At 34.2% G+C, this 20,166-nt stretch overlaps 1 protein-coding gene across 1 annotated transcript in view; it reads right to left on the bottom strand.

Moving 5' to 3' along the window:
* Positions 1-20,166, bottom strand: part of LOC127842835 (fibrillin-3-like) — a 145,606-nt gene that overhangs the window by 87,605 nt on the left and 37,835 nt on the right. Inside the window, exons 20-31 of the mRNA XM_052372586.1 lie at positions 19,563-19,685; positions 18,991-19,113; positions 18,542-18,664; positions 18,184-18,306; positions 17,177-17,299; positions 16,481-16,603; positions 15,613-15,735; positions 14,619-14,741; positions 5,372-5,494; positions 4,678-4,800; positions 3,781-3,903; positions 2,159-2,281 (exon numbers count right to left, since the gene is read on the bottom strand). Of these exons, the coding sequence (XP_052228546.1) occupies positions 2,159-2,281; positions 3,781-3,903; positions 4,678-4,800; positions 5,372-5,494; positions 14,619-14,741; positions 15,613-15,735; positions 16,481-16,603; positions 17,177-17,299; positions 18,184-18,306; positions 18,542-18,664; positions 18,991-19,113; positions 19,563-19,685 (1,476 nt within the window). The remainder of the gene's footprint in view (positions 1-2,158; positions 2,282-3,780; positions 3,904-4,677; positions 4,801-5,371; positions 5,495-14,618; positions 14,742-15,612; positions 15,736-16,480; positions 16,604-17,176; positions 17,300-18,183; positions 18,307-18,541; positions 18,665-18,990; positions 19,114-19,562; positions 19,686-20,166) is intronic.

The following is a 20,166-nucleotide window of genomic DNA, read 5'->3' as shown; positions in this document are numbered from 1 at the left end:
TGTATTCGGTCAACTAGTATTGAAATCGTTCCAAAACGCCTGAAAATGATACCCTAATTTGGTAGTTTGCTGTATTTGCTATTTTGAATTAAATTTTATATCGAACAACATTGTGCTAAAATCAGGGTGCGGGATCGCGTGCCTTTTTGGGGTTCGGCCTGTTAACTTAAATGTATATATACACGACGGTAAGTGGTGTTTTCTTTCAATTCACTGTTTAAAACAATTTTTTTAAAGAATTTCAACTAGTGCATAAAAGACAGATTTGTCTGCTGCTTATGGCAATGTGAAATACATCAGAATTACTTTATTTAATAAGCATGTATGTTCTTTTAAAAAAAATCCATTTTTACTGCATTGATTGTACACGGTTTTTGTCACGCAACGTTAAATTTTGTCAACGATTTCATACGTATTCAAAGATTTATTCTTATACCTTAAGATATCGGCACACACTGCAAGAAAAACTTTTATGCACTATATTTTTTGTAAATGTATTTAATAACTTGAGATACCTGCAAAACTAAAGTTCTTAACGGTGTGAATACGTTCTGTCAAGCCCGTGTGTAAAACCCCTGAAAACCCCGTTAATTCTGCACCCTGAGCATGTGCCATTTACAATACGCCATTAGATTTGTAAAGACCCGCGTCATGCAAAAATGGGTCGTATGTCATATGCGCCCATCATAGCATTAGCCCACCCAGCCTGCGCATCTTGCAGTCTGGTCAGGAGATACATAATGAGACCATAAAGCCTTGAGTGATTTTATAGCGGTCAGCATAGCCTCTGAGCAGACTGCGCAAATGCGCAGGCTAGGCTTGAGCTGCGCTGGCCGTAACGCCATTGGGCCCATTCTCGCATGACGCGGCTATGAAAGTGTTATTTGAATGTGTTGAAAGAATGCTGCGTGTTAATCAAATAATAATTTGAGATATATTTTGATCGTGAACAAAGAAAATTGCGTGTACATACATATTAACATACGATATATTTCGATGTTGAAGACAGAAAACGGCGTGTTAAGCAAATATTAATATACGATATATTTCGATGTTGAAGAAAGAATACTGCATGTATTCAAATATAAACAGTGAAAAAATTAACTCATGCGGTGAATATGCAAAATTGTGAAATAAAAAACAATAGTTAAACTTTTGTTTTCAAGTTAATAATTTAAAAAAAAAGTAAATTGTGTAACTTTATTTCAAAGTCAGAATTGACGCCGAATATCTCTTTAAAATATATTCTGTTACATTAAGTGTTTTTTTATATTCGGTTTTAGCGATTAAAAAGCATTTGTGTCGTTGTCCATAGTATACCTGTACTTATTTGTGAACTCATGTCCAACGTTTTATAAATTGAGAACTAAATATAAACAAACTTTAACTTTACTATTGCCTTGTTATCACCGGTGCAATTGAGATACTAGAACGTTTCCCAGACAGATTTAACCCCGCTGTACTAGCAAGCACTTTGGAACAAGGTTGCGCAACAGACGCGTGATAGTGGTGCATATCTTTTGTTGATCTGCAATAGTTTTGCATACATCAATACCCTTAGATTTCGAATGAACTGTGGTGCGCAACATACCACGTGATTAGGACGCAGCAAATAGTGGACTATTATAATCATTCATAAACATTCTCTTCCGCTTCTCGTATAATTAAAAAAATGTTTAATTATGTTTTCTTTATATGCTCCGTTCAAAAATATTCAATTTAGCACAATATTCACATTATTTGTTTATTTGTGAATAAATATTTAGTGGAAGAACTGAAACCTCTGACATAATTGGCGAACTATTTTATCAGGCTTATCGTGGTTAAGAGCAAACTGACTTGAAATTTTTGGTACAAGTTAAAATGAATTAAAACGATTTTTCCATTGGAATCACTGTGTTACAGAAAAACTGAAAATTGTATTTAACATGTTCAAGTTTTCGAATAAGAGTGATCGTACGTTTGTAATATATTTATTATTCTCATTTACAATAAATTGCGTATAGTTCTTTTTGATAAACGGTATGCTAATACTGATACAAGCATTACACGGTTTTAACATCTATCTATTAAATCTCCAATTCAGGGCGAACAAAAAAGGCGCTGATCAAAACCTTTGAATAAATAAATAAGTCAATAACGAACGTAAGTTTTAAACCTGTGCAGCTATGTTCGTCTGCTTGTAGCTGAAATCCGGTTAAGCAGGAGCATAGATACCCGCCAGGTTGGTTTAAACACGTGTACGCACAGCCGCTCGTGCCCGCCACGCACTCGTCAATATCTGCAACGAACGAGAAAACACCGATGTCACGATTTACCCTTAAAATGCTGATTCAAAAAACCTTGTTGGCACAGACAAAAAAAATGTTGATTCAGAAACTTATACTGTTTAGTTAGATATTGCTGAGGCAGATGATTTTCTTCTGCATCAGCAATATCTCATTGTGCATACATTAAAGATAATTTTAACTGCAACGATAATGTTTACGGAGAAAATGCTGCTGGCTCAAACGATAATGCTGGATCAGAAGGCAATAGTGACTGGGAATACAAAGCTGGTAAAGAAGACAACAATGTCCCACAATAATTGGCTCAATAGATACTGTTGGGTGTGAACTTAATGGTGGCTCAGAAAACAATGCTGGCTCAAAAGATAATATTGGCTGGACATTTAATGGTGCCTCAGGAGACAATGCTGACACAGAAGATAAAATTGACTGAATAATTAATGGTGCCTCAGTAAACAATGCTTGCTCAGAAGATAAAATTGGCTGAATATTTGATAGTGCCTCAGGAGACAATGATGGCTCGGAATATAATATTGACTGAATAATTAATGGTGCCTCAGAAGACAATGCTGGCTCAGAAGATAATGCTGGCTCAGAAGATAATATTGTCTGAACATTTAATTGTGCCTCGGGAGACAATGCGTGCTCATAAGATGCTTTTGGCTGAATATTTAATGGTGCCTCAGGAGACAATGCACGCCCAGAAGATAATATTGGCTGAACACTTAATGGTGCCTTAGGAAACAAAGCTGGCTCAGACGAAAATATTTGCTTAACATTTAATTGTGTTTCGGGATACAATGCTGACTCAAAAGATAGCATTGACTGAACATTCAATATTGCCTCAAGAGATAATGCTGGCCCAGAAGATAATATTGGTTGAACAATTAATGGTGCCTCAGGAAACGATGCTGACTCAGAAGATACTATTGGCCAGACATTAAATGGTGCCTCAGTAAACAATGCTTGCTCAGATGGTAATATTGGCTGAACAGTTAACGGTGCATCAGGAAACAATTCTGGCTCAGAATATAATATTGACTAAACATTAAATGAAACGTCAGGAGACAATGCTGGCTCAGAAGATAGAATTGGCTGAAAAAGTAATGGTTGCTCGGAAGATGGCCGAAGAGACTATGCTTGCAGGGAAGATAATGCTTGCTCGCATATCAAACTTGCACAGAAGATTATCCTGACCGACGCTATTAGGATTCGTACAACTGTACGAATATATACCGTAACGTCATTAACAGGTTTGTGAATCAGGTTGTTTGGCAACATTAATACTAATAAACCACTTTTAGCAAGTATAATCTTCTCAAACACAGCTCAGGGAATTGTATGAATTTCAGGATTCCGTGTTATATATCACACAAATTTTGTAAAAGATTAGAAGTTCACATGTTTTTAGTTGAATCAGAATCTATTAAATAGATGAAAATAATTGTTGAGTGGGTAAGAAATATTTCTGAATCACAAGTTAATGGACTACCTGCGCATGTTTTATTGTCGGCCTGGAGTCTGAAGCCTGTGCGGCACGAGCAGACGAAGCTACCGACGGTGTTCGAGCACTGCTGTTCGCAGCCGTGCGTCTCTGTGGCGCATTCGTCCACATCTGTAGATATTATGAGTCGCGGTCTAAGAAATTTGGTTAATGCATGTGCGTCAAGTGTCATCCAAGATTAGCTTCTGCGGACTACACAAGCTAATCAGGGACAACACTTTCCGCTTTTATGGAATTGTTCGTTTAAAGGATTTCTCTTTTAAACGAAAATCCAATAAAGGCGGAAAGTGCCGTCCTATATTAGCCTGTGGCTAATATAGGCAAATATATATAGACTCCATATAGACTCCATAGGCAAATCTTGGACGACAGTTAAACAGACGTATTAAACCCCGTTTAACAAAAGCGAGAATAATATATTGTGTATTAACGCATAACTATCAAAATATCGTATATACGAATTGTGACATGTAGTGGTATATAATATCCGTGTTTTATTGGTTTAATTGTACGATTTGTGTGCGTACTTTTCAAAATATTAAAACTTTGAAAAAGAAAAGGCCAACAACATTTTACCGTTTTCGTGTACCGTTGCATGTGTGCGAAGGTCGAGTGGCATTTGTTTATAAATTTGAAATATTGGAAATACATATATAACGCACGAAGACAAAACAAATGAAAATTAACGGCGACAAAATAGCCCCAAAAAACTGTGTGATGGGCTTATAGAATTCCTTTGAAAAAGTCATTTGCATAAGAAGTAATAACTGAATGATGGTTTTCAACCACGGCAAAATATACGTTTCTATAAATGATACTGGCGCATGTATTGTTTCTTATTATAATTACGGACAGTAAAAAACTGTTCTCTTTTATTGCACTCACCGTCACAACTTTTCCGGTCGATTGCAAGAGCATATCCGGTTCTACATGAGCAACGGAAGCTGCCGTTGGTGTTCGTACACTCGTGCTCGCAGTCGTCCATATTAGCTAGGCATTCGTTCACATCTTAATAAAAAATAGTCATTTAAAATAAAAGTTCTGCGTTTTGTATTGTGTTTCTAACATATGTGTACGATTGTTTGTAGTAGTTGTGTGTGTTGCTGTTGTTTGTTCGTTTTTTTAATTAATGATGATTTTTAAGGGGGGGGGGGGGCGGAGTCGGGGCTGAGAATAAGTAAATATTATTTAGTCATATTCAAAAAACAGTCCTATCACTTGATTTTGGTGCGTACAATTAACGTGTTTTAGTTAACGAAATTAATAATTGTAAAAAAAACTAACGATAAATTAACACTTCTTGAATGACATTTACACAAGTTTTACACATAATGATTTATATTGGCATAAGCCTGGAAGAAACGCTCCTGATTGGTGAGAAAACTTTAAGGACTTAAAACACGGTATTAAATAATGAAGCTTATGTGCGGATTCTCTTACTTGGTTGAAACGATTGTTCTTGGAAATCACGTCACATGACGCACACAGAGACAAATACACATACTTGCACATTTATAATTCGTGCATTTGAAAACAAGATTCTACAACTTGTATTTATACGTTCCGTTCTCGTATTCACCTATGCAAATGCGACCCGCGTCACGTGCCTCGTAGCCTGCAACACAACTGCACGTGTAAGAAGCCACCACGTTCGTGCAAGTCTGCGCGCAGTCGTGGATACGCAGGAAACACTCGTCTTTATCTGAAAGAAATACATCATATACTCGTACGTGTCCATCGGAGTTACTTGTACACAAATATTATATTTGTTGATTTCGGTTTTAGATCGTATTTTAATTCGCAATTTTCAATTGAAAACGACTATTTGACGAGAAGCGTTGTAACAACTTCGCCCGTCATGAAACTTACGTGGCAAAACTATGTTATACATTTGTTCAATACTGTATTTTACCAAGGATTTTGGGGATAAATACAAATGATAATAAACTAATTAAATATTGCATTTAACCTCTTTCTGGCCACTTTTTTTTACTTACCTACATGCCAAAAGCTTTAAAATCATTAAATGATCATCTTATTTCTCAACTAGAATTTTTTTAAGTTAAATTAACTTAAAAACTCAAATGGATTCCTCTGTAATACACGGCTAAAAATATATACTAATAGAAGCTATGCAGTTATTAAAATTACTCGACACAATAATATGCTAAACAAGAACACCAACTCGTGGTAAAAATACACCTGATCCTATTTATCTTGAGTAAGAGAGCCGACAAGGCTTATTTGACAAATTTTGGAAACGTAAAGGGCCTGAAGTCCTTTAGGCAAACATGCTGTTTATTTCACTTTAAACATTATCATGAGGTTTCATAATTTTCTGATTTGAACATTTGAGTTAATCTTTCAACTTAGGTTTTTTCATAATAAGTTCCACTTTTCAAATGCGCATTTAAATATCTTCATAAAGGAATGCATATGAAGAAGTTAAACTACATGCATAATTGCAAAGCATACTTTATTAGTAAATTTTCTATTAAATAACATATTGTACTTAAAAAAATGGTGTTAATTGACATATACGTTTTAAGCTTAAAGGTTTTAAGTTTTCACCTCTATGAATAACTTCTTGAAGATTGTTTTACAAACACTTCATAACTTCGTTATCTATGTAAACTTAAAATAAGACGTCAAAACAGAGAACAGTCAATCTGCTTTGCATTTCTTCCAAAATAAAACGGAAAATAATAAGCGATGTTTGATAAATTCATTTAAGTGACTGATGTCATAACATTTGTACTTGCCTTTTTTTCATTACTCATTCTATACACATGATTTTGATTTTCAAAGCATTTACAGTTTTTTGACAAATATGTAGCAGTTCATGTACATGTACTTGAAGGGAGTATAGAAACATAGTTGTATTCAAAACATTCAAATACAGCACATATTTAAAAAAAGCTGTTTTACATACTTACTAAATATTATTTTACATTATAGTACGTGAATATTTATTCTATATTATATTGCACATATATATGAAAGATAACTAAAGTTTTGAATTGCGAAATGTATAATTTTCTGATAATGCAGATTTAACAAAATATAGAATAGATAAAGAAAGTTTTGAACACGTTATATTTAAAGAAAAATACATGTATAATATTAAATCATAAACACAATGGTGGGTGTGATGCAATCCGAGAAGAAGAGATTACAAGCAAAACATAAAAAATGCAAAATATCTAAGGTTATCTATATGATGCTTGTAATTTTGAGTTGAAAAAAATAGAAATAAGAAAAAAAAAACATTTGTCCAGTGTGTGTATATATATATATATATAAAATCAATGATGTATAAATTGTACTTACAGATGTAAAGGCATAGAGAGAAACATTAGTAGATGCATTTAATGATATAGATATTTTTTAGTGTGTATATATAAACAATGCTGTATAAATGATGTTTACAGTGTAATGATATATGAAACTACAACAATCGTCACTGTTAAATTCTAAGTCTGTTATAAAATGGTATTAAAAAGTTCATATTCTCTATCAATGTATTCTAAATTGTTTTTTGAAATTGAAAGTGTTCTCAAGTTATCATATTCATATTTTAGATATTTCTCGGCTCCTGCTATGCTTGGAATGAATTTATTTGTTTCACACTTGTAAAAGTATAGCTTTAAAAATAAAATTACATTATTAATGTTACTAGCAGACTTTGTTAAATATCCAAGAAGACAAATTGTCTTATCAATAAATCGAAAAGATTGTCCGGGTTACATTTCTTCAATAATTGTTTTAGATATCTGACATTTCCAGAATAAATGTTCTAAAGTTTCATCACTTTGTTTGCAAAAAGAACATTAATCATTAGTATACATTCTCATTTTATTTAAGAGACTATTTGTTCCAAGTATTATGTGAGTTATACTAAATTGGAACCACTGCACTTGCACGTCATTGGTTATTAAAAAGGGTAGCTCAAATATGCAATTCCATTCTTTTTCATTAATTGTGGCATTAAGTTTAGTACACCATTTTGCATTTACTGAAAGTTGTTCATTATTTTTATTTATAATGGTGTATAGTCTTTTTGCTCCAGATTCTTTTTTCAGTATAATTTGTTATAAAGGGGACAAAAAGGATTTCATAATTTGTTGGGTGGGACAATATATACACTATTTTTTTCATAAACTCTTTTCACCCCTGTATAATGAATGAAAGTAATGTTCAATTTATACATTCTATTTATTTAATTTAAAGGAGTAAAGGTTCCATTTTATATGTATATCCCCTATACAATGAATCCCAGCATCAAACCATGACTTAAAGAAAATACGTTTATTTCCTATCAATATGTTTGGATTATAGAAAGGTGGATAATACAGGAAATCTTCTGTGTATAATTTCTTACAATAAAGTGAGAAGCTTTTTAAAACATCTACCCAAAAAGGATTGGACATTCTATTATATATATTTATAGAGTAATGATAATTGCAATTACAGAGTTTATACGTATCTAAATACAATTGTGTGATATCTATCCAATTTGACTTAAAGGATTGAAGTTTTTGTAGCCAGGTAAGATTCAATCCTGGAATAAATGCATCCAAATTGATCATTTTTAAACCTCCTTCATTACGTTCCTTAACTAATGTTGTCAACTTAATTTTACTATGTCCATCCCAAATAAAACTGAGAATAGAAGATTTTATTGAATTTAATATGGTAATGGGTGGGTTGGGCAATGATATGACTAGGTGATTGAATAATGACACAATAAGTGTTTTTACAATAACAATTTTGCCAATTGTGGTTAAAATTCTTCTTTTCAAATGTTTCAGAATATTTTACATTTTTACAATTTTTTCATCATAATTTATTTTTAACATTTTCGACAGGTCAACTTGAAAATTTATTACAAGCATTTTAAAGCTTTGTTGCATCCAATTTAGTTTCCATTTGGTTTTTATGGTATAGGAACTATATGTGTTCTTGCCAATCCATACAACATTTATTTTATCAAAATTGACGTTAAGGCCTGAAATATTTGCAAAATTCTGTATAACAGTGAGTGTCTCATTTAGGGATTGTTCGATACCGTCTAATAAAATAGTAGTATTATCAGCAAACTGGGACAATTTATGTTCAGTTCACTGAATGGTTATACCTTTTATATTCTTGTTATTTCTCAAAACTTAGGCACAGTGGATAAAAATGTAACATGAGAGGGGATCTCCTTGCCTGCAGCCCCTTTCAATAGGGAAAAAGTTAGATAAATTTTTTGACAAAATGGTTTTACAAACGTGCTATGTAAATGAAGTGTAAAACAACAACTCAAATGTTTTTTTAATTTTCCTACGCCATTGTGTGAATTGTATGGTCTATTTATTACACATGAAACCGCAAAGTTTGAATTAAAGAAATTACTTTTCTTGAGGTTTATTACCTTTGTTAAATTATAAAACAAAAAAAAACTTGTTTCATACAAAGATGTTGTGGTTCACCTAACCACACTAAAATTATGTTGTAAAGGCTCATAATGATGCATAAATTTAAATTGATCAAACACCATAATATGTTTAATACATACCAGTGAATTCAACATGGACACAAATGAAAATTAACTTCAGAAACTGTAAAGATATTGTAACAAAAGAAGGCTCACCAAACAACCCAAACACAATATAACTTGTGTATTTAATTATTTAGAAAATTCCCTATATTTTATAACTATTATTTTAGTTCTATAAACTTAAGTTACAGTACATTTTTGTTAAACATTTGTATTGAGATAAACAATAAACTTTAAACTTCTTAACATTATTTGGTATTTTAAAAGCAAATTCTTTTTATTGATATTCCCCACAAAATAAATTTTGTATGCGGATGGGCGCAAATCCGTTTATAAACACTATAATCTTAAAGAAAATAATTAAGGTAAGTGTTTATATGAATTGCAATTCTTCTAATTGATATCTATGCATCCATGAAGTTTCATGTTGAAATCTGTAAGCATATCTGAGACATCTAGGCCCTGAACATTACATCATACAAAAAACAAAGTGCAATAACTCTTTTTTAAGAACGTGTAAGGTTATGGTTCTTATGTAAGGCGATTATCCTCATTGATATCAATACACCCATGAAATTAAATGTTGAAATTTACTATGGTATCTGAGATGTTGAAAGATCTGCCATTCAAAATGAACGCATCAAAAACTTAATTCATCATGTTCGGTAGTAGACCCCAATTAAATAAATGTCAATCTAAAGAAATAGATATTGCTGGTGACACTGTTAAAGTAGAAAAATGCATACGGTATTTGGGTGCATATTTAGATGAAACACTGAATTTTAAAGAATACATCAAAATTAAGTGCCATACCGCTTAGTACAACAACCTTAAAATAAAGAAATAAGGAAATACTTAAAAAAGAAGCAACATAAATACTCGTGTTGTCTTTGGTAATAATAATCTTGTATGAAACAGCTCAATGCGAAATAAACAAAATGCAACGTATCCCAAACATGTGCGCCAAATTTGTATTAGCCGACAGAAATTTGACTGTCCAGAAGATGCTTTGTATGAACTACACTGTCTAAAGAACTTTTAACAAAACAATACCAGCACGTTACCTACGATCTACAGTCTCATAAGACGGATGTTATGATGTTAAACGCACAAAGAGAAAAACTTTCATGGACAGGAGTTTCGAAGTTTTTGGTCCGAAACTGTGGAATTACCTCCCATCAAGCATCCGGTCTTCTGTCTCAATATACATTTTCAAAATGAATTTGAAAACATTTTTCTTCAGAGACTTTTACAATCTATTTTAATTTGAATGCCTGTAATTTAAAAAATAATCGAGACTCAGCGTTATGGATTGGTTATAATTTATGATAATTTACGAGCGCGACGGTTGTCCTGACGGGGTTTGATTTCTCCAGTCTTGAACTCACATGATGGTAGTATAAGCAGTGTCTTTTAGTCACGCTTTGCCCATATAATGTGTCTTATAGTCACACTGTAATTTTAACCGTCAAGTTGTTTCTTGTAGTCACACTTGGTCAGTCTATTTGTGACTTGTAGTCACAATAGTTCAAATAAGTTTAAAACCCAAAAGAAGTGTCCGTAAGGGTGACAGGTGACCGGTAGCTGCGGAATCCGAAAGCCAGAGTGCAGAAATATCCTTTCACGTATCATTTCAGTAAATGAAAAACAGTGTTTTTATGTTCCCAAACATTTGCTCATAATATCATTAGAATTATTGTCTTAACCCTAGTTATATCAATTGATTACATAATATTTTACTTTTAGTGTGTTTTTAATATTGTAGCCGGTATTGTTTTATTGTGCATATACATGATTTGTACAACTCCATTGAATATAATTATATAAATTGGCGTTTCAACAAATAAGCTAGTTTCAAGTTTCAAGATATAGCTCTGAAAAGTTACATCATATAAAAAACAAATAGCAATAACTCTTATTTGATCAAGTATATGATTATGGTTCTTGTGCTAGGCGATTCTCCTCGTTGATATAAATACACCCATGAAATTTTATGTTAACATTTTTGTGGACATTCTAAGATATAGCCATGAAAAGCTATATCAGACAAACTAACAGAAAAAGGCATTAACTCTCATTTAAAAAAGTATAGGGTTATGGTTCTTGTGCATGGAACTTCTGCTAATTGATATCTATATACCGATGAAGTTTCATGTTGATATCTTATATAGTTTCTAAGATATTTCCATGAAAAATTTGTGACAGACAGACGGACGGACTGACAGACGGAAAAAGCCAATTCTGTATCCCTCCATCTTTGTCGGGTGTTAATATGAAGACTTTCATTATTTTTATACAAGTATATAATGCCTCAGTGGTGAAGTACCACAACTTATTATGCGTTAAAAAAGCAACAACAAAAACCTGCAACAATTAATGAGAAATCCCTTTAACAGTTTGATCTAAACAGAGCATTTATGAAAATGTTATTCCAGGAAGCTTTTTTATTTTATTTCCTAAGCGAAGAGGCTGACTCAAAATTGATTCAAAATTATCTGCTAATCAGTGGCCAGGGCACTGTCTTCCCACCAAAAAATTGATTGACATTACCATGATTAAAGGCATTCTATCACAACTCAAGTAACAAATCATAATGATTGCAAATCACTTCCAAGACATTTGGTAATCCCAAATTGAGATTCCAGACACAATAATGCATTTCAATGCCTTGTGCGGCAATTATTAGGCATTAAAAAAGCCCCTACTTTCCTTGCTTGGAGTCAAAGTACACTTAGCAAAATTCTATTGAAATTAGAAATGTGACCTTTATTACAATAATGGGGAACAATGCAAACAATGTGCAAAGGATTTAAGGGCCCAGTGTAAATGTAGACTTGGTGTCCTTTTTAATTATTTTAATCAAAGCGCTGAAGGCACTGAAGTTGTTCGGTATTGCATAAACTTAGACACACAAAATTATGTTATAGCTTTTTTATCGCAAGTTTGAAAAAAAAACATTCAAATGTATACAGAGTGGGTCTCAGCGCACAGCTTGATATGTGTGTGTGCATTGTTTATCATCCTATTTATGTTATAGAGATAACTTGAACGAAATAACAACAGGATGTCCTTTTTAGACGTTCTGAAACCATAGAAAATATGATGAAAATGGGATAATGAGAACCAGTTAATATAAAATAAAATTTGCATTCACTATCATATTAAATGAATATTGTTGGAATATCGGATACCTAACTCACCACTAAGAATATCATTGCATGATGGAAATTTCCTTTACACAACTTTTTGACACCATATACAAATGCAAAATTTACAGTAAGACCTTAAATGACCTTTACATAACGCCAGCAGACACAAATGCATACATTCGAACATTTCGTAGGCTGATTTGAGAGAAATTCTCTGAGCTTTGGCTACAGCACTGTATCTGTGCACAGTGTAAATGATGTTATACTGTTCAGTGTTAGGAATTCCGGACTATTCTTTGCATGTTCAAACGACACATAGACACAAATTGTGACCCAGGTAAAACTACGCGTTAAAATGCAGTTCGCAGAATTTGGTCTGTAATCGGTCACTAAATCGTCAGTGGAAGACATAATTGACTATCAATAAACACAGTTTTGCTTTCAAGATGAGAAAACAAACACTACCGAAATAGTATAGGGTCACGATGAGAGGTAAATCGTTTCATTATTTAACCAAAATGCTTGCCGTATTCGGTCAGCAAGTCTTGAAATCCTGAACGCCTGAAAATGATACCCTAATTTGCCAGTTTGCTGTATTTGCTATTTTGCATTCAATTTTATATCGAACAGCATTGTGCTAAAATCAGGGTGCGGGATCGCGTGACTTTTGGGGTTCCACATTTTAACTTTAAGGGAATTATACAGGACGGTAAGAGGTGATTTAAATAACTTTAAAAAAAAATCTGAAGAATTTCAACTAGAACATAAAAGACAGATTTTTATGCTGCTTATGGCAATGTGAAATACATCAGAATTACTTTATTTAATAAGCATGTGTTCTTGTTCAAAAATTCCAGTTTTACTGCATTCATTGTACACGGTTATTTCTCACGCAACGTGAAATTTTGTCACCGATTTCAGACGTATTCAAAGATTTATTCTTATACCTGTAAATATCAGCACAAACTTCAAGAAAAACTGTCTTTTATGCACAATAGATGTTTCAAATGTATTTTAATAACTTGAGATAACTGCAACAATAAAGTTCTTAACGTTGTGAATACGTTCTGTCCAGCCCGTGTGTAAACGCCTAAAAAACCCGTTTATTCTGCACCCTGAACATGTGCCATTTACAATACGCCATTAGATTTTTAAAGACCTGCGTCATGCTAAAATGGGTCTTTCGCCATATGCGCCCCATCATAGCATTAGCCTACCCAGCCTGCGCATCTTGCAGTCTGGTCAGGAGATACATTATGAGACCATACAACCTTGAGTGATTTTATAGCGGTCAGCATAGCCTCTGAGCAGACTGCGCAAATTTGTGATTTGAATGTTTTGAAAGAATGCTGCGTGTTAATTAAATAATAATGTAAAATATATTTTGATCGTGAAGAAAAAACATTGCGTGTTAATCAAATATTAACATACGATATATTTCGCTGTTGAAGACAGAAAACTGCGTGTAAAGCAAATATTAATATACGATATATTTCGATAGTGAAGAAAGAATACTGCATGTTTTTATTCAAATATAAATAACGATATATTTCGATGGTGAAGAAAGAAACTCATGCGGTGAATATGCACAATTGAAAAATGAAAAAAACAATAGTTAAACTTTTTTTTAAGTTAATAATTTAAAAAAGTAAATTCACTAACTTTATTTCAAAGTAAGCATTGAGGCCGAATATCTTTTTAAAATATGTTTTTGTTACATTTATTTATTTATTTATATATTCGGTTTAAGCGATTATAAAGCATTTGTGTCGTTGTCTATTTTATCAGCCTTATCGTAGTTAAGAGCAAACTTACTTGAAATTTTTGGTACAACTAAAAATGAATTACAATGATTTTTCCCTTGGAAATGACTGTGTTACAGCTAAACTGTAAATTGTGTTTAACATGTTCAAGTTTTCGAAAAAGCGTGATCGTACGTTTGTGATATATTTATTATTCTCATTTACAATAAATTGCGTATAGTTCTTTTTGATAAACGGTCTGCTGATACTGATACAAGTATTACACGGTTAGAACATCTATCTATTAAATCCCCAAAACCAGGCGAACAACAAAGGTGATGATCAAAACCTTTGAATAAATAAATAGGTCAATAACGAACGTAGGTTTCGAACCTGTACAGCTATGTTCGTCAGCTTGTAGCTGAAATCCGGTTAAGCAGGAGCATTGATACCCGCCAGGTCGGTTAAAACACCTGTGCGCACAGAAGTTCGTGCCCGCTACGCACTCGTCAATATCTGCAACGAACGAGAAAACACCGATGTCACGGTTTACCCTAACAAAGCTGATTAAAAAAACCTTGTTTGCACAGACAAAAAAAATCATTCAGAAACTTATAGTGTTTTGTTAGATTGCCTTCTGCTTCAGCAATATCTCATCGTGCATACATTAAAGATAATTTTAACTGAAACGATAATGTTTTCGGAGAACATGCTGCTAGCTGAAAAGATAATGCTGTATCAGAATGCAATGCTGACTGGGAATACAAAGCTGGTACAGAAGACAACAATGGCTAACAATAATTGGCTCAATAGATACTGATGGGTGTGAACTTTATGGTGGCTCAGAAAACAATGCTGGCTCAAAGATAATATTGGCTGAACATTTAATGGTGCCTCAGGAAACAATGCTGGCTCAGAAGATAATATTGACTAAACATTTAATGAAACGTCAGGAGACAATGCAAGCTCAGAAGATATAATAGGCTGAACAAGTAATGGTTGCTCGGAAGATGATGATGACCGAAAAGATTATGCTTGCATGGAAGATAAATGCTTGCTCACATATAAAACTTGCACATTAGATTATCCTGACCGACGCTATTAGGATACAACTGTACGTATATACCGTAACGTCATTAACACGTTAATGAATCAGGTTGTTTGACAACATTAATAATATGAAAACACTTGAAGCAAGTATAATCTTCTCAAACACAGCTAAGGGAATTGTATGAATTCCAGGGACTTCGTGTTATATATCACACAAAATTTGTAAGATATAAGAAGTTCACATGTTTTTAGGTGAATCAGAATATATTAAATAGATAAAAATAATAAAATAATAAATAAAAAAGAAATATTTCTGGATCACAAGTTAATGAAATACCTGCGCATGTTTTATTGTCGGCCTGGAGTCTGAAGCCTGTGCGGCACGAGCAGACGAAGCTACCGACGGTGTTCGAGCACTGCTGTTCGCAGCCGTGCGTCTGTCTGGCGCATTCGTCAACATCTGTAAATATTATTAGTCGCGTTCTAAGAAATTTGGTTAATGCATGTGCGTCAAGTGTCATCCCAGTATAGCCTCTGCCGACTGCACAGGCTAATTAGGGACGACACTTTCCGCTTTTATGGAATTCTTCGTTTAAAGGATTTCTCTTATAAACGAAAATCCAATTAAGGCGGAAAGTGCCGTCCCTGATTAGCCTGTGCGGACTGCATAGGCTAATCTGGGACGTCAATTTACACAGACGTATTAAACCACCTTTAAAACAAAGCGAGAATAATATATTGTGTATAAACGCATAATTATCCAAATTTTGTATAAACGAATTGTGACATGCAGTGGTATATAATATCAGTGTTTTATTGGTTTAATTGAACGATTTGTTTGCGTACTTTTCAAAATATTAAAAATTTGAAAAATGAAAGGCCGACAACATTTTACCGTTTTTCGTGTTCCGTTGCATGTGTTCGAAGGTCGAGTGACATTTGTTTATAAATTTGAAATACTGGAAATACATGTATAACGCACGAAGGCACAACCAATGAAAATTAACGGCGACAAAATAGCCCCAAAAACTGTGTGATGGGCTCCTAGAATTCCTTTGAAAAAGTCATTTGCACAAGAAGTAATAAGCGAATGATGGTTTTCAACCACGGCAAAATATAAGTTTCTATAAATGATACTCGCGCATGTATTGTTTCTTATTTTAATTACGGATAGTAATAAAAACTGTTTTCTTTGTTGCACTCACCGTCACAACTTTTCCCGTCGATTGCAAGAGCATATCCGGTTCTACATGAGCAACGGAAGCTTCCGTTGGTGTTCGTACACTCGTGCGCGCAGTCGTCCGCATTAGCTAGGCATTCGTTCACATCTTAATAAAAAATAGCCATTTACAATAAAAGTTCTGCGTTTTTTTATTGTGTCTCTGTTCTGACATATGTGTATGTATGTTTATAGTAGTTGTGTGTGTTGCTGTTGTTTGTTCTTTTTTTTAAATTAATGATGAGTTTTTAAGGGGGGGGGGCGGAGTCGGCGCTGAGAATAAGTAAACATTATTAAGTCATATTAAAAAAACAGTCCTTTCACTTGATTTTTGTGCGTACAATTAACGTGTTTTAGTTAACAAAATTAATAATTATAAAAAAACTAACAATAAATTAACACTTCTTGAATGACATTTACACAAGGGTATTCATAATGATTTTATTGGAATAAGCCTGGAATAAACGCTCTTGATTGGTGAGAACACTTAAAGGACTTAAAACACGGTATAAAATAATGAAGCTTATGTGCGGATTCTCTTACTTGGTTAAAACGATTGTTGTTGGAAATCACATCACATGACGCACAAAGAGACAAATACACATACTTGCACATTTATAATTCGTGCATTTGAAAACAAGATTCTAAAACTTGTATTTATAGGTTCCGTTCTCGTATTCACCTATGCAAATGCGACCCGCGTCACGTGCCTCGTATCCTTCAACACAACTGCACGTGTATGAAGCCACCACGTTCGTGCAAGTCTGCGCGCAGTCGTGGGTACGCAGGAAACACTCATCCGTATCTGAAAGAAATACATCATATACTCGTACGTGTCCACCGGAGTTCCTCGTACACAAATATGATATTTGTTGATTTCGGTATAAGATCGTATTTTATTTCGCGATTTTCAATTGAAAATGACTATTTGACGAGAAGCGTTGTAACAACTTCGCCCGTCATGAAACTCACGTGGCAAAACTATGTCTAGTCTATTCGTGTCTATTGTGAAATACCGGCAGCTACTGTCAGCATTGGAATCTCGCATTTAGTCTACACAAATATTACACTTGGCAAAGTTGGAAAAGTGTAAATTTGAGTGTCAATGACAAGTAATTAATTGACAACAACTTGGATGGAATTTTAGATTTAGCAACGAAACAGTCTACATTAATGCATCATCAGAGAAGTACGAACCCGTTAGATGTCTATAGTAAAATAAACACGTTGGTCATTCGTCTTGCTCTATCACTTGTAAATTTCAAACTTAAAGTAACTTAGATAGCAATATACTATTAAGTATCTCTAGCGCGAAGGCTGCTTTGTTTATTGGCGGACATTTTACTCGTGGTAGATCCTTGAACCCTTTTTGCATTGCACAAACTCTTTGTTTGATTGATTCCATAGCTGACCGATTTGACTGGTTCCTGACATAAATCTTTTAAAATCACTGTCATCATAGCAAACGCATGAGGATGGCAGATGTAATCCATATAGCCATACTTTATATACTAGTATCCTACGTTGTTGTGTGTTTCCATTTGCATTGCTCGTGACAAGGAAATGATAAAAAGCACATGGTGGTAGGCAATGCGATTTCTTTTCAATCAACAAAGCGTACAAAAATATGAATGGTAATTCGAAAGATTTGTGTACGGAATTCGAAAACCGACACTGATACAAACATACCACTGCACGTGGAGCTGTCTTGATTCAGCGTATAACCTGCGTTGCACGAGCACTGGAAGGAGCCGATTGTGTTCGTGCAGATTTGACGACAGTTGTCTGTCTTACCCTGACATTCGTCTACATCTGTTAAGATAATAATAATGTTAAAACCGATGTACACTTGATAATTAATCGTGTGATTGTTGTTTTCCCCATAATAATCTTCATTTATGGTGCTTAGACAATTGTGAACACGACAAAGACTTTTCCATTTCCTATTTTATTTAGTTCATCGAAACACGTCAATGGATTTGGAATTTTGGTCCCAATATTGACATTGTTTAAGAACTACAAAGGGCAAGGCTGTGTGTAAACTGACCTTCACAGACTTGGCCATCCATGCCTAGTGCGAAACCATGGTAACAGGAACAGTTGTAGCTGCCGACGGTGTTGTGACACTCGTGCTGACAGAGGTCGATGCCGGCGATACATTCGTCGGTGTCTGGAAATGTGTCACGGAATAAATCTTAAAAGCAACGGTTATACTAGTATGTAAAAAAATAGGCGTTTCTTATACTAGCGACAAATCTAGTCACGTTACACAATGTAATTCATATTTATATTGCGAATATACTAGTACCAAGCACATATGTGTATGCACTGCAAATAAATATAAAAAGGTACAACTGATGACCTTCAATTAGTCAATAAATATTATCTCCTTGTTCATACAAAACTTTTAACAGATAATCACAAGAAGAACTGACTGTACATATGACTTTCAATGAATTTATACCTGTTCATTTAAAATTGAGTGTATATACCTACCACTACACGAGGAGTTATCTGACTTGAGTGTATATCCGGATTTGCAGGTGCAACGGAATCCGCCCGGTGTGTTGCTACAAATATCACTGCAGTTATGCATTTCTTTGGAGCATTCGTCCACATCTAGATATTTAAAAAAAACACAAAGAAATTATTCATGTTCAAATAGGCTATCCGGCTAGCGAAGGGGTTCGTACGCGCGCTTCTCACCTAGGCAACCCGCGTTCAATCCCAGCTCTCGGCGCATATAAGCATTTTTGGTTTGGACATTCCAGACTCAAAAATCATTCAGCCTCATGCGCTGAAGGATTTCATCAACTATGACATGCTCACACACTCATGTTCAAAGATTGTTTCCTTGGTTGAACTTTAAACAATGCGGTCAGTGCTCAAAGCGTCTCACTTGGACAAGATTTATTCATTTACATGACAAATGGAATAAAACAGCTGGTACCATGGACAATTTTACAACAGACGCATATTCCCGTTAGCTTATCTAAGGTCGTCGGCATGAAATGGCCAATGCAGGTATATATTGACACCGATATCTGAACAATTATTATTATGCTCACCGTCACACGACAATCCGTCTGTGTTCTTGATGTAGCCCGCGTTGCAGAAGCAGGAATAGCTGCCGTCCATGTTGAAGCAGACCTGCTGACATTGGTCCGACCCGATACTGCACTCGTTTATATCTGAATAAAAGTCATACAAGATGCTTTGAATCATCAACATGGGCATCACCATCCTTTTCTGGTCAACATCCCATTCTTGGCCATGATGATAATGTTCTTATTGTCATCCTAATTCTTCTAATTATCGTCTGCGTCATTATAATGGCCCCGAAAACGTGCACAATTATCATCATCTCCATTAATTGTCGATTCTACCATTAGCCATGTGATTATTGAGGTACAAAAGATATTTGTCAGAGCTAATAATAAATCCGAAGATAATGGAATGGGTAGGATTCCAGTCGGACTATATAACTTGTCCGGGAATTTTGGATACAGTGACATATCTAAACAAACGCATGTTCACTAGGGTTAGGGTTAGGGTTAGGGTAAACGCATGTACATTATTAAAAGGAAACAACAACAAAAACACATTAACCATATGCCTATATGTAACCATAAATGACCAGTTCGGAAACAAATACTTTCCTGTCATATTAAA

The sequence above is a fragment of the Dreissena polymorpha genome, chromosome 8 (assembly GCF_020536995.1).
Source record: "Dreissena polymorpha isolate Duluth1 chromosome 8, UMN_Dpol_1.0, whole genome shotgun sequence".
NCBI classification, from domain to species: Eukaryota; Metazoa; Mollusca; class Bivalvia; order Myida; family Dreissenidae; genus Dreissena; species Dreissena polymorpha.
This window is presented reverse-complemented; position numbering and strand designations above follow the sequence as displayed.